We start from the raw sequence: 14,380 nt of genomic DNA on the forward strand, positions 1-14,380 counted from the left end.
TTCCTCAAAGAAGGTGTAATGCGAGAAATTAGTCTCACCATGAATGCTGTAAAAACAAAGTGAATCAAAAACATATTACCCAGACCAGTAAGCAGATGGAAGGGTAGTTCATTGATGAACTTTGTTCATATCTTTGTTGAGTCCTGCAGGTGGGTAATGGATTGACTATGTGACTTAAACTCTCTCGTGCTTCAGTATCCTCATTTATAAAATGGAGTTGAACTAGATGACCCCACTAAGGTCCCCTTCAGCTCTAGGTCTGTGATTTTTGTTTGTACAGTGACCCTATTAGCTATAAAATCTCACCTCATTCCATTCATTCAACTGTGCACCAGTTCACTGGAGCTTATTCAACATATGCATCTTGCCATCTACTTTTTTGTGCACCAGCCCCCACCTCTCTCCACCTTTTGCTCAGGTAACATTAATCAAATTTATATTGACATTGGTACCACAAAGGGTAATGCAGTAGTCTTCTGCTCTGTGTTTTGAATTGACACTTGCAGTACTTTAAATGGCCTAAACCACTTTCCTGGCCACCATTCGTTGGTAAGTGGCATATCCCTGTAGTAACTATAAGCTTCTTGAATGCAAGGACTTCATCACTTTTTTATTTGTATCTCAAGCATCTAGCATAACATCTGAAAAGAAGGAAATGTTTTAAATATATATATATATATATATATATATAAATATTTTTAAGATTCAGTCTCGCTATCCTATACAGGCTGAAAGTATATGCACTAGTCATAGGCTCAACTCCACTATTAACTGACACAGAATCTTTGATTAGTTAGTTTCGTGTGCTACCCTCCACCTCCATAATAGTGTCCAACTTAGTACAGGTATCTGATCAGCATAGCCTGCTACATAAACTTCTGAGCTCAAAAGATCCCCCAAAGCCTCAGCCTCCCAGTTAGCTGGGATCACAGGTATGTGCCACTACACTGGCTGATCTCTTTAACATTTTGTGATGCCATATATGTTGTGAATCATGGAACAGCATAGCATCAGAATTATTAAAATTATAATTAACTTGGGCATCATTGGGTAAAAGGCAGTGTAGATATAAGCCATATTATTAGCAGCACATTATATTGGCAGTGACTTTGGCATCAAAAATACATATGGCTTGAAAATACAGTGGGCTAAGCATGTGGTGAGAACAAGAGACAGTAAATAAATAACTAAAATGGTGAACTGGTACGTTCAAGATGCTAAAAGAGTAAGAAATACTTTCTGGCCTTTGAAAAGTCATTTCACCTTGGTAGGCCATACTTTCTTCATCTGGAAAATAATAGAGTTGGATTCAGTAAGTTAAAAGTGTCTGATTCAGTCTCTCTAGCACATTGATTCAGTCTTTGGGAGAAGATTTATGGGAAAAAATGAGCAAGAATCACAAAGACTGAGAAGGTGTGAAGTTTATATTGTTCACAGTGGTGGAGGAAATAAACTGATGAAATCACAAATCTGATGCAGTATCCAGGACAACTTATATTAGGGTCATAGGGGAATATGACTATTTCTAAAGCTGTAAACATACTGGGGAGTATGAGGATGGGTAATAATTTGACATGAGTTCTTTTAATGAAATTCATTCGTTGAGTTATTGTATTAGCAGTAAGTCCTTGATGGGTCTGCATTAAAGAAGGCGCTGTGCTCTATGAGCAAAGCAGAATTGCAGTAGCTCAAAAGAAATATGAGATGCACAGATTTAGAGACATATCTACTCCAAATGTTCATGTGGACTATTTGTGCCCCATCTGAGGTAGAACCTTCTGAGCATGTATTGTTGGTCTGCTCAGCCACAGTTGGACACAGTGTACCTTGACTCCCACATAGTGATGTCATTTTGGTCTTCTTCAAGAACAAAGGATAACAACCAACCAACCAGCCAAGTCCTTGATGGACTAATGATTTTTCCAGGGAGCAGCTTTTTCTTTTTTATAACATTTTATTTTTTTCCAAAATTATATGTAAAAATAATTTTTAACATTTTTTTAAAGCTTTGAGTTCCAAAATCTATTTCTCTCTTACCTTCTCCCTTCCGGAGATAAGTAATCTAATATGGATTATACACATGCCTTCATGTAAAACATTTCCATATTAATCATTTTGGGCAAGAAAACTCAAACAGAAAGAAAGTGAAAAAAGTATGTTTCAGTCTGTATTCAGACTCCATCAGTTCTTTCTCTGGAGGCTTGATAGCATTTTTCATTGGGAGTCCTTTAGGATTGTCTTGGATCATTGTATTGCTTAGACTACCTAAGTCATTCATAGTTTTTCATTGTAAAATATTGCTTTTACTGTGTACAGTATTCTCCTGGTTTTGCTCATTTAACTTTCTATCAGTTCATGTAAGTCTTTGCAGGTTTTTCTGAAATCATCCTGCTTGTTATTTCTTATAGCACAATAATATTCCATTACAATCATATATCACAGCTTTAGTCATTTTCCAATTGATAGGCATCCCCCCAATTTCTAATTCTTAGCCACCAAAAAGAGCTGCTATAAATATTTTTGTACCAAAAGATAGGTTCTTTTTCCTTTCTCTGATCTCTTTGAGATACAGACCTCATAGTAGTATTGCTGGACCAAAGGGTATATATAACTTTGATTACTTTGTCTGAAAACCACCTATTAATTTCCGGGTTTTTATAAATTTGACTCAGTTCTCTATATGTTTGAAAAATGAGTCCATTGTCAGTTTTCAGGGGAAAAAATTAAAGCTATCTGTAGTCATGTGAAAAAATGCTCTAAATCACTATTGATTAGAGCGATGCAAATCAAAACAACTTTGAGATACTACATCACATCTATCAGATTAGCCAACCTGACAAAACAGGATGATGATAAATGTTGGAGAAGACGTGCGAGAGTTGGAACACATTTATTGTTGGTGGAGCTGTGAGTTGGTCCAACCATTCTGGAGAGCAATTTGGAACTATGCCCAAAGGGCTACAAAAATGTGCATACCCTTTGACCCAGCAATATCTCTTCTAGGACTGTATCCCCAAGAGATCATAAAAATGGGAAGGGGTCCCAGATGTACAAAAATATTTATAGCAGCTCTCTTTGTGGTGGCCCAAAACTGGAAATCAAGGGGATGCCCATCAATTGGGGAATGACTTGAATAAATTGTGGTATATGAATGTAATGGAATATTATTGTGCTATAAGAAATGATGAACAGGAAGATTTCAGAGAGGCCTGGAAAGACTTATTATGAACTGATGCTGAGTGAAAGGAGCAGAATCAGGAGAACTTTGTACACAGCAACAACCACAGTGTGCAAGAAATTTTTCTGGTAGACTTAGTACTTCATTGCAATGCAAGGACTTAAAAAATTTCCAATGGTCTCTTAAGGCAAAATGCCTTCCACATCCAGAGAAAGAACTATGGAATTCGATCGCAGAATGAGGCAGATCATTTTCTTTTGTATTATGATTTCTCCCATTCATTTTAATTCTTCTATGCAACATGACTAAAGTGAAAATGTATTTAATAGGAATGTATATGTAGAACCTATATAAAATTGTATACTGACTCAGGGAGGGAGGGGGCAGGGGGAAGGAAGGGAAAAAAAATCTAAGTTATATGGAAGTGGTTGTAGAACACTGAAAACAAATAAAATAATTTAAAAAATGAAATTTAAAAAATGAGGCTTTTGTCAGAGAATTTGCTGTAAAATTTTCCCACCAGTTTTCTGCTCTACTTCTAATCTTGGTTTCCTTGGTTTTGCTTGTGCAAATACTTTTTAATTTTATATAATCAAATTTATCCATTTTATGTTTCATAATGCTTTTTCTATTTTATTTGGTCCTAAATTCTTCTCTCCAGAGTGTATTTTAAAAAGAGAGCACTCAAGCACATCAGAAGCATCTTTATGAACTGATATACTACTTTCACATTATTTTTAATGATCATTGTAAAAAAATTGTTGGTTTAATATGGATTACAATAAATGCTTGAAAATAACAAAATTGCTTTTCTAATGTTGTGTAGTAAGAATTTTCTCTTAATCCAGACTAGTCTTCCATATTAACTTCCGTGTATATACAAACATATATATGCACATACTTTTGGCATATTGGTAAATCCAGGATTGATGTTATATATTTCATATATACGTGCATATATGTAAGTATATAATTATTTACATGTATGCATTCATCCTTCAGCTAGTTCTTCCACTCTAATTTAGTCTTTTTTTATTCTTCCCAGAAAGAAGCCAAGTCTTCTTCCTTTTCCCAGTATAGGACTTGGTTTTGTGCCTTTATCTTTGTTCATACTAATCCTTCTTTCTGGAATGCTCTTCAGCCTTCTCTCTACTAATTAGCATTTATCATTTCTTTCATGAACTGATTTAAGACTTAGCCTCCTGTAAGAAGCTTTCCCTGAGTAACTAACCTATCCTGATCACTCCTTTTCTCCAGTTTCTGTCGGCATTTAATGCAATGAAAACCCTTGTGGGTAAGTCTCTGCTATCAGAGTTTACTACTGCCTTTTAAATTCAATTTTATTTTATTTTCAGTTCTGAATTCTCTCCCTCTAACTTCCTCCTCCCCCTTACTGGTAGAGGAAACAAGAAAAACAAAACCTATTACAAATATGTATAGTCATGCAAAACAAATTTCTTCCAACATACTACCTTTAAAAACTCAATAACAAACTCCTTACTACCTTCCCCCTTCCCCATTCCTGAAGTTCATTAGAGGCACTGGTTTCTCAGCCTATCAGCTATGCCAGAAGAATAGAAAGTCAGGATCTTGGTAGATCATTCTTGAAAGGCTATTAGTCCCTTTAGGGCATTATGATACACTTAAGTTTTAATCATGTATTTTTTCCTATTTAGTTTACTTATATCAAGGTAAGGGGCCCCTATATGTCTTTTGGCACTACCCTCCTTTCAGTGAGTGGAATAATATTTTGTGTATGACAGTAGACATTCACTATGTATTTGTTGCATAAGTGAAAGACTAAAGTAATCATTTTAAAAGCCTGTTTCATGTCAAGTGCCTTGAGATATGGTTTTGCCAGATAAGAATTTTACCTGCACAAAAAATTTGGAGCAATGAGACCATAAAACAGATCTCAGAAAAAGCATAAATAGAAGAAGGAAAGATCGGCAAATGTATACGAGAGTGATGCCATAAATAGGACTATGTAGAGACTACAAAGAATTTAGAAAACTTCATCTCAGAAAGTCAGCTAGCTGAAAAGAAACAGAGAGAAGAGCATATACCAAACCCCAGTGAATGAATGGCATCAACTGTATATATATTTGACATCCTCTGGACATGAAATATCACATTGACCAAGAAGACATTCCACATGTTTTTTGGGGATAAAGTAGCAGCAGTTAAATGTATACAAAACTTGAAAAGCCTATGGAATGATTGAAATTGATCCAGTCACGTTAAGGCAGGTGGAAATACATCGCACAAGACATTTGTAAAGTTCTTGTATAATCATTCAATACGTGATCATAGAAATCGATCAGCTAACCCAGCTCCCTGCCTTTGTAGATAAGAAAACTCAAGCTGTGAGATGTTGTGAGTTCCCATACTGGTGCTTATTCCACATTTTCTTATATGTCCGCCTGTTGTATTTGGCCGAGACCCTTCAGACACGAAAAGCATAAAAAACTGCCCTGTATTTGTTGAGAAAAACAAACTTGGGAAAATATTCATGCTGTCAGTCTTCTTTCACAAATCTTAAACTCTTCACAAGAATTGCACTTGTTTTCACTGAGAGGATTTTAAAGAACCTGCAAGTGCTTGTTCACATACATTCAGTCCAGTATTTTAAAGAAAAATAGGATATAAAAAAAAGGATATAAAGTCTATCTGTCCCACCCCACCCAACTCCCGTTAACCCCCCATACACACTCCCCTTTTAATGCAAAAAGTCATTCAATTTAGTGGAGCAGCAGTAGTGCACTGTAGTGGAATAAATTAAGCATAGGTTGAAATCCTATGGGATAATATCTGGTAGAAATTCGTAGATATGATTTTCATATACTACTTATAATGTAAAACCACCTCATACCAATGCATTTGCAACTTCCTCCATTTCTTGTCACTAGACAGGAGATAGATACACTGTGGGATAAATTGAAATCTATTGCAAGTGCATAGCGTATCATGTGACTGTAAGCTGACTTAAAGCCAAGTTTTCAGGGAGAAAACGTTTTTTATTTTACTGTTTGCCAGATACTCTTTCTCATGACTACAGGCTTGTTATTTTTAGTTTCCCTGAGGTGTAAAAAAAAACCCAAAAAACTCCCCACAAATTTTAAAATAAACTTTAAAAAATATATTGTGAAGTTTGTAGTTTCATATCAGAATGTCTAAAATTGCTAATGATTCTAAAATATGACAGTTGTTTCACTAGTTCTAATTGTGTGCTTCCTGGTATATGTCCAATCTCTTTAATAAGACAATTTTTTGTCTTTTCAGACATCTGGCTTCCTGTGGTATTTTGATGACCAAAGTGCCTCCATTACACACTTCACTTGTGCCTAAGCAGATCTCTGCAAGACCTTTCTTCAAAATTGCTGCCCCATTAATAAACAAAAGAAAAGAATATTCAGAGAGGAGAATTATAGGGTTCGTATAAAGTAAATAGTTTTATTAAGTGACAAGTAAAGGTCACTTCTCTGGCAATGAAAGCTCATTTTCCCCTTCTTTTAGGTGTCTACAGATTTCTGATTTTTCTTTTGTTAGTTTTTCTGCTGCCCTTGCTAGGAAGTTTTATTTCATTTTCTAGGTACTTCTTAAATTTTTTTAGTGATTTATAAATGTTTAAAAAATATAATTACATGGTACTCTTGATGATAAAAGTTTAAACCTAAGAATTTACAAATTAAGTAAAACTTTCTATAATATGCATGAAATTTGGGTTACTTGTTTTCCTCCTGTTGAGTTTCTCAGGGATAATTCTTTCTGTTGTATTTTATAGACTTATTTTATTCATTACCTTTACCTCCGATCTGAGATTAGAAATTCATTGGCTAGCTGTTGATTTGACAAAAGGAGTGTGGGGGATGGAAAGAAGAAACTATTAGTTCACATAAATCATTGATATTTTTGAAATGATAGATGGAAATTATCCTACCAAATCTACCTTTAGAAAAAAAGGAAAAAAATCACCAACTTGACATTGGTGGTCCAATGGTTCAAATTTCTCTCCATTTTCTATCATATTTAACATAATGGAATCCTCTTTCTGAATTTTGTCACTCTTCTTTTCAGAAAATTTTATTCATATTTAATTCCTAGGGTATTTTCATCTTGATAGGAATATGTTTAGATTATAACTTCATTTAATTTAGTTCAACATGTATTGATTTCTACTATGTTCAAAACACATTTGCTAGGCATTAGGAAGATGAAAATGTAAACAGTTCCTGCCTTCAGAAGTTTGCATTTTACTTATATTCTTCATAATTTCCAAAGTATTATAAAAAGATAGTTTTAATTTTCTCATGCTTCCTAATTTAATAATGTGGTTTTTTTTTAAAATTTCTTTGACCCTAATAAGGCAAAGTCAAATAGCAGGGTTTGCCATTAGGATAAGTTCAGGGGCTACCCTTCAGCACCCCTTCAGTGGTTTAAAATGCTTCCAGGGACTGGTATAATGAAAAAAGCACTGTACTGGAAGTCAAGATTGTAGTTCTTCCTCTGACACACTAACTGGGATGATCTTGGGTAAAATAATCCCCCCTTATAGGCCTCAGTTTCCTCATCTGCAAAATGAGGGGCTTAAACTAGAATATCTCTACAAAACTCTAAAAATTTATAGTTTATTTGGAATTAAATTGGGGAAAAAAAAGTATAAAATGTCCTATACATCTAAAACTCCAAGGCCGAACAAAATATAGTATTAGGTGTAAAAACTGAACTGTTAGGGAATTTAAAAATATGGTTCCCTAATTTGGAAAAAAAAATACATTAAAGTTTCAAACACTCTAAACAGATTTATTTCAAAAATTTAACTAAAAGAAAACTCCAGGCCTTCAAATAAATTTTCTTATTTGGAAATATATTTTCTTATTTTAACCTGTGCTAAGCTTCCTTCTTGGTTGAATGTAGAGCTTCAGTTCCCCACAATGTTATCTGAAAAAAAAAAACAACACTTTTAACATTCTTTAGCTTAAAAAAAGCTGGCAAGTCATTTGTGTTGGAATATTTTTTGTAGTAATTAGTGCCTTCATTTCTTTTAACTCATAAGCATTTGGGAAGTGGGTAGCACATTGATCGTTGTCCCCATTTTACAGGAAACTAAGCCTCAGAGAAGGAAAGGGCCTTGCCTCCCGATGACGAGCTAGTAAGTAGAAGAGCTGGGCTTGAAATGGAATCTCCAGAGCCTCTCTTTCCAAACCCAAGGACTTCTTACGCTACATTTGGTTGTCTCTTAAAAAAAAAACAAAAAAAACTCGTTTGGGGAGAATGGCACTCTTTAAAGATGTCTATACAGAGACATCAATCAGAACACTAAGAAGCGTAGTGATTTCTTGTTGAGTGGCCTGTCGGTTTTTGTCATCAGTGAGAAACATTGAATGTCCGTTATGTGCGTATATCCGTATTTGCATTGCTTATGTACTGCATTTAATCAATTAATAATAGTAACTAACATTTACCCTATTACTTTAAGGTTTGCAAAGCGCTTCACAGTTATTTTCTCCTTTAATCTTTACAGTATCCCTAGGTTAAGTAGGTGCTATTGTTTTCCCTCTTTTACAGATGAGGAAACTGAGGCTGAAAATTTAAGTGACTTGCCCAGGGTCACACATCTAGCAAGTGTGTGAGGCATGATTTGAACTCAGGTCTTCCTGACTCTTTTAAGTTCTGCACTCTATCCACTGTGCCATGTAAGGGTAGTAGATAGATATCTATATCTACGTACACGTATATATTTATATTTTTATTTATTCCAGCTTTCATGGTGCAGGTAATTTATTGTCCATGATTGACCTGCACACAGTAAAATAATAGTCAAAAGATTGAGAATTATGTGCATCTATTGTGTTTATGACAATTCATATCAAAAGTAAGACTAATCTAATGAGTTATTTTAAAGTGTATAAATGTGTTGCTCATTTTTTCTCTGAAGAGTTAATATGATGTTGGCAGATACTGGCTTTTCTGTCCTAATGGCATGAGTTCTTTAGTGATTCATTTTGAAGGACATATCTTAAGGGCAGTTCTTTACCAATGCATTCTCGTTTCATACTCTGCTTCTTCTTGCCCCTCCTAGTTAGGGAGATACAGATACCCCGAGAGTTAAAGAGAGAATACATGTTTCTATTACTGCTAAGAAAAGAAAATTAAAAAAAGATAGATTTGCTCACTATATCAGAGGTCCTTGCACTTGTCAGAGATACCATTTCCCATGGTAGCTCTGTTTTCTAACTCCCTCTACAGTAGAGGGAATGGACAGTAGGTGATTGAAGGTTGAATGTGTACAGCTAGCTCACTTTATTCTCCCTACCCTCTGTGCAGTAATTAGAAAGGAGAAGCTTCAATAAACATGAAAATAAAATGATTACTGGAAAGAGCTCTTTGTTTCTTTATGCTTCAGAGGAACTGAAAAACATAAAATGAGCCTACTTACCTTGTAGTCTGTGTAAAGTAAAAATGCATGGCTTTTTGTTTTTTGTAGAAATTCAAATAGAATTTTGCATTTAAGCAAAGGAAGAATAGAAAGTTTCTACTCTGTTATACACAACGTGAAGAAAAAGTACTAGACTGTCACTAACTTGTGATAATATTCATTATCCCTTTGTAAAAGATGGGAATGTTTTTGAAAGTATAAGTAACCTATTGAAGTGGTATTTGAATAGCCTGTTAATAGATGAATGAGAAATAAAGATCTCAACACGATCAGCAAATTAAGTTCCATGGATTTTTAGTCCAATTTTTCGAAACTTAAGTATATTTTATTTACTTAGTTTCCCATCTCTTAATTCAATTTTGAAGTTTGTTCATTCTACAAATTAAGGTCTGTATCCATGATGTTGCCCCATCTATGCTTTTTGTTTATATTTACTTAAAATATATTAACATAATAACAATATCAATTCTATACTTTATTTCAGATATTCTATGCAAGAAATGTATGATGTAGTATCTGGTATGGAAGACTACAAACATTTTGTTCCTTGGTGCAAAAAATCAGATATAATATCAAAGAGATCTGGATACTGCAAAACACGGTTAGAAATTGGGTTTCCACCTGTGTTGGAGCGATATACGTCTATGGTAACTTTGGTGAAACCACACTTGGTCAAGGTAACTTTTCCTCATGTATTTAGTTTTCCCCTAGTATGGATCTCATCTCATTTCTTATTGTTCAGATGTGTCAAAATAATAGCTTTAAAAGATTTTCTCAAAGCTAATAAAATTGGGGAGATAACCTTGTTATTTTAAAATCTAAAGAACCTAATTCTAAGATGTTAGTATACAATTGGAGTAGGGAACCTTTTTTTTTCTATTGAAGACCATTGTTCCATAGAGAAAAACATGAAGGTCAACAAGTGAGAACAGATTAGTTCTTGGGCTTCTTTTTAGAAAGAAGACATTCCATTTTTAAGAAAATAGAAGATTATTTAGAAAATAAAATACGTTTTATGAAAATTAAGGGAAGAAAGCCAAAGGGGAACAGTAATGTTTTGTCCCCTTCTGTTTTAATATGAGATTTATATGCATAGCCTTGCACATAACAAGCATTTAGGTATGCTTTATTTTTTATGAACAAACACAAAAAAGAAACAAGACAGGTACTTACAGATCAGAGAAAACGACTCTCCTAAGACAGCATCCTTGTGACTTTCCAGCATTATTAGAATTACAATCAGAATTAGTTGCATTTTTGTGACTATTGGCAATTTCCCTAGCACATTTTATTTGGTACTTTTTCTAAGGGTCAAATGCTACAGTTACTCCCATCTTTGACATTACCAAGGCAGGGAACAGCTCTGTGATAACAGAGGGAAAGGTTGTATTCTGTTGTAAGTCAAGACTTCAGTGTCTGACGAGTACTCCTGCTAGTGCTTGGAAATGGGCACGCCTGCTATCTGCCAGGTCCTAGAGTAGTCTAGAACAAAGCAAATGTCGGTGAAGTACAGAAACTTAAGTATCTGAGTTCCTCCAGGCTAGTGCACTGATCTAGTGATCTTCAGAGGCTCCTCGGAGCAGGTCTGTGTTCCTCTAAGATCCTCAGTCCCTTCCCCTCACCTGATTACAGAAATATTTAGCTCAGTTATTTAAAAACAGAAAGAATTATGTTCACTGATTTGAATTGAATATTAGTTATACCTAAATACTCTGCAAAACAGGAACTGTTATGGCTGCCGTTGAATTCTAAGGTGCTTTGAAAGAGCCACGACTGCTTTGGTGTTGATCGTTCCTTCCGCCAGTGTAGCTCATGATCCCTCCATGTCTTAGTAGATATTGATGAATTGTGCTAATCACAAAGTTTCATCACTGAGTGGTGAGGAGCCTTTCTGCTAGTTTACAGTCTTGGAACTATTTGAAACTTGTCAAGTTGAGTAAAAGTTGCATAATTTTCACTCTACTAGTATGGTCTTTCAGAACCCAGGACTGCTTTTGCAGTATGTTAAAGCATCAAAGTAGATCCTTTTAGAAAGATTGTTAAATACAAATCAGATTGTATTTGTTGTGATTTTTGAGTTTGACACTAAATAGTTCACATTTTGCTTCTCTTGTACCTTACTGGCCTTCTCTCAGTCTTAAAATGATGTGACCATTCTCTCAGGGAATCCAGCAGTGCAAAACTTGACTGCAGAAAATCATGAGGAATCACAGTTATATGAACTGAGTCCAATTTCCTGTCTAACAATTTAAGAAATATTTAGGAAGACCAAGGAGGACACCTGAGGCATTGTTTGTTCACATACTTTTCTGGGAGTTGAGCTGCCAGAAATTTCCCTGTGACTTTGTGAGCCATTTCTTTTACACTGAAATTTTCCATTACTCAACAAACTTTGAAAATACTCAAACGTTTCCAAAAGAGGCAAAGGTCCAGTTTACATTATGATCTCAGGGATATGTTTTTACATTTCCCTAGTTTACCTGGGGAAAACAATTGACAATAAATCTTTATAATAGACTCCATAGCATTCAGTATATTCAGCCAAATGCTATTGGGAATGAAATATTTGAAGATTTTGTTTCTAATGAAACACACCAGTAGATGGTGTTTCCTTAGGTTACGTTGTGGTTATAGATGAAGTACTCTTGTATTTGTGTAAAAGTAGACAGTGAGAAATGTAGTCTACGCCCTCTTATCCCCCCTTCCTCCACTCACTCTTATTCCCACTCCCCCATTGATAATGATCTCATAGATTATACTTTCATCTTTTTGTTTTAAGCACTTAAAACATTTATTTTATATTATATTTATTTTGCAAGGCTTATCCTCCACTTTAAAGGTGACAAATGCTTGAGGGAAGGAGATGTATGTGGCTCCCAACACTCCCAAATATGGCCTGAACCACTTTAAAATGTAGTGCTGTCTGATTTTAAATGTTGATGTATTAATAAAAAACGAAATATGTAAACATGTAAGTTTCTAAGTCAGTGTGTGGCCCACAGAGATCCTCATGTAAGGTTTAGTGATCCTAGTTTCTGTTTGAATTTGATACTGCTGCTCTACTCCATCTGTCAGATTATAAATTCTGGTGCCTTCCATGCAGCAGACATGCAGTGCACATTTCTATGGATGAGTTAATGAATTAAAGTATACTGTGTCACATCAGCTTCATCTTTTAACATATATTGTGTTATGTTGATTAAGTTGAGGCATTTGTTAATAAAAATAACTATTAATGTGGAACTTTTGAATACTAATTAGATACAGTGCTTTAATCATTAAATAAAATCCTAAAGTCTATCCCGTATTTTACCATTGAGTCAAGTTACTAACTTGGAGATGAAAAGAATAAACTTTTAAGTCATATATAAATAAATGTTTTAAGCTCCAGTATCTTGTCCTCGGGCAGTAGTTTTCACTTCATATATTAATTACTAAACATTAACATTTTCTTCACATAAAATTCATAACTTGAATAAATAAAATATATTTTTGTTTGGGATTTCATTCAAATAAGTTGCCATATTTTTGACATTGGTTTACAGATTCAAAAGGGGTTTAGATGAGACAGGAAAGCAACAACCAAACTTAAAAACAAGTCTCATTCTGACATATCTTATCTTTTTGGATGTTAGTAACTGGGGCAGTCCCCTTTCTTTGTTGTATGTAGGAAAGGACAGAATTCTGAGCTTCTGCTGTTAGGCACCAAGCACCTAGCCCCTGGACAGTAACTCAGGAAGACAGAGCATAGGGTAACATAATTCACGTGTTGAGCTGTACTTTGGGCATCTTGTTCCGTCTTTCCCCCTTTAAGACTGCTTTGATACTCGTTTAACCTAATTTCCCCTGAATAAATATGGGAGTGGTGGTGCTTGTTTCCCTAGTGGAATGCTCTACCTATCCACTAAATCTTATCCTGCCTTCAGTTGTCTAAAATGTAAAAGTTTTAGCTTTTCCAAATGCTTATTTCAGTCAAATAAACCTTAGCCAGTACCAAATGGATGCATTTAACTATACCTTTTGTATCATTCTAGGCATCCTGCACAGATGGAAAACTTTTTAATCACTTAGAAACAGTTTGGCGATTCAGCCCTGGCCTTCCTGGATATCCAAGGACTTGTACAGTGGATTTTTCTGTATGTATATAATAAAGTACTTGAATATTCAAAGTCAGATATATGAAGTCTGCAGAAGTGGAGTAAATAGATTGGTTGGCTATTCTGAATGTATTTGTGTCATGACACATGAATTGTTAAACCTGATTTTTTATAATTGATGTAGGGACAAAAGATACCACTGGGAGTAACCTAGAAAGCTTTGCTAAGGATTATGGAGTCCAAAGCAGAAAAGAACTTGAGGCACAAATGGTATTTTCATCATTTTTGCCAGATGAAGATAGATGATTGAGAAGACAAAGGCATATTTAAGAAGTGAACAGGTTAGCAAGGACAACACAGTCCTTGAGAGTAAGCTATATATTCCTGGATAATGGCTTCAAATATGGGAATGATGGTGGGCTTTTGAGAAGGGTACAGTGTGCCTAACAGCTAGGAATCTTGAGAGGGACATAGAAAGAGAAAGCTGTCCATGTAGATTCAACAAGCTTGACACTCCCAGAGTGCCAGTACTTGGAGGAGGAGTAACAGAAGATGGGATGGGTAATTCACCCTAAACAATCTCCCAAGAAGAGAGCCAGAATGAAACCCGTGGCCTCTGAGATCTATGTACAAATGCAAAAAAATGAAAAAATGACCTGCAAAGGC

At 35.0% G+C, this 14,380-nt stretch overlaps 1 protein-coding gene across 6 annotated transcripts in view; it reads left to right on the forward strand.

Moving 5' to 3' along the window:
- The window catches only part of COQ10B (coenzyme Q10B), a 71,987-nt gene that overhangs the window by 50,363 nt on the left and 7,244 nt on the right, over nt 1-14,380 (forward strand). For 5 of the 6 annotated variants that reach the window (XR_011967748.1, XM_072612794.1, XM_072612796.1 and 2 more), the window contains exons 2-4: nt 6,461-6,610; nt 10,102-10,294; nt 13,652-13,753. Coding sequence is in view for 5 of the 6 variants with exons in the window: in XM_072612794.1 (XP_072468895.1) it covers nt 6,461-6,610; nt 10,102-10,294; nt 13,652-13,753 (445 nt within the window). In the remaining variant the exon portion in view is untranslated. The remainder of the gene's footprint in view (nt 1-6,460; nt 6,611-10,101; nt 10,295-13,651; nt 13,754-14,380) is intronic. The other variant, XM_072612797.1, reaches the window with a different exon arrangement.

Source organism: Notamacropus eugenii, chromosome 5, assembly GCF_028372415.1.
Source record: "Notamacropus eugenii isolate mMacEug1 chromosome 5, mMacEug1.pri_v2, whole genome shotgun sequence".
Taxonomy (NCBI): Eukaryota; Metazoa; Chordata; class Mammalia; order Diprotodontia; family Macropodidae; genus Notamacropus; species Notamacropus eugenii.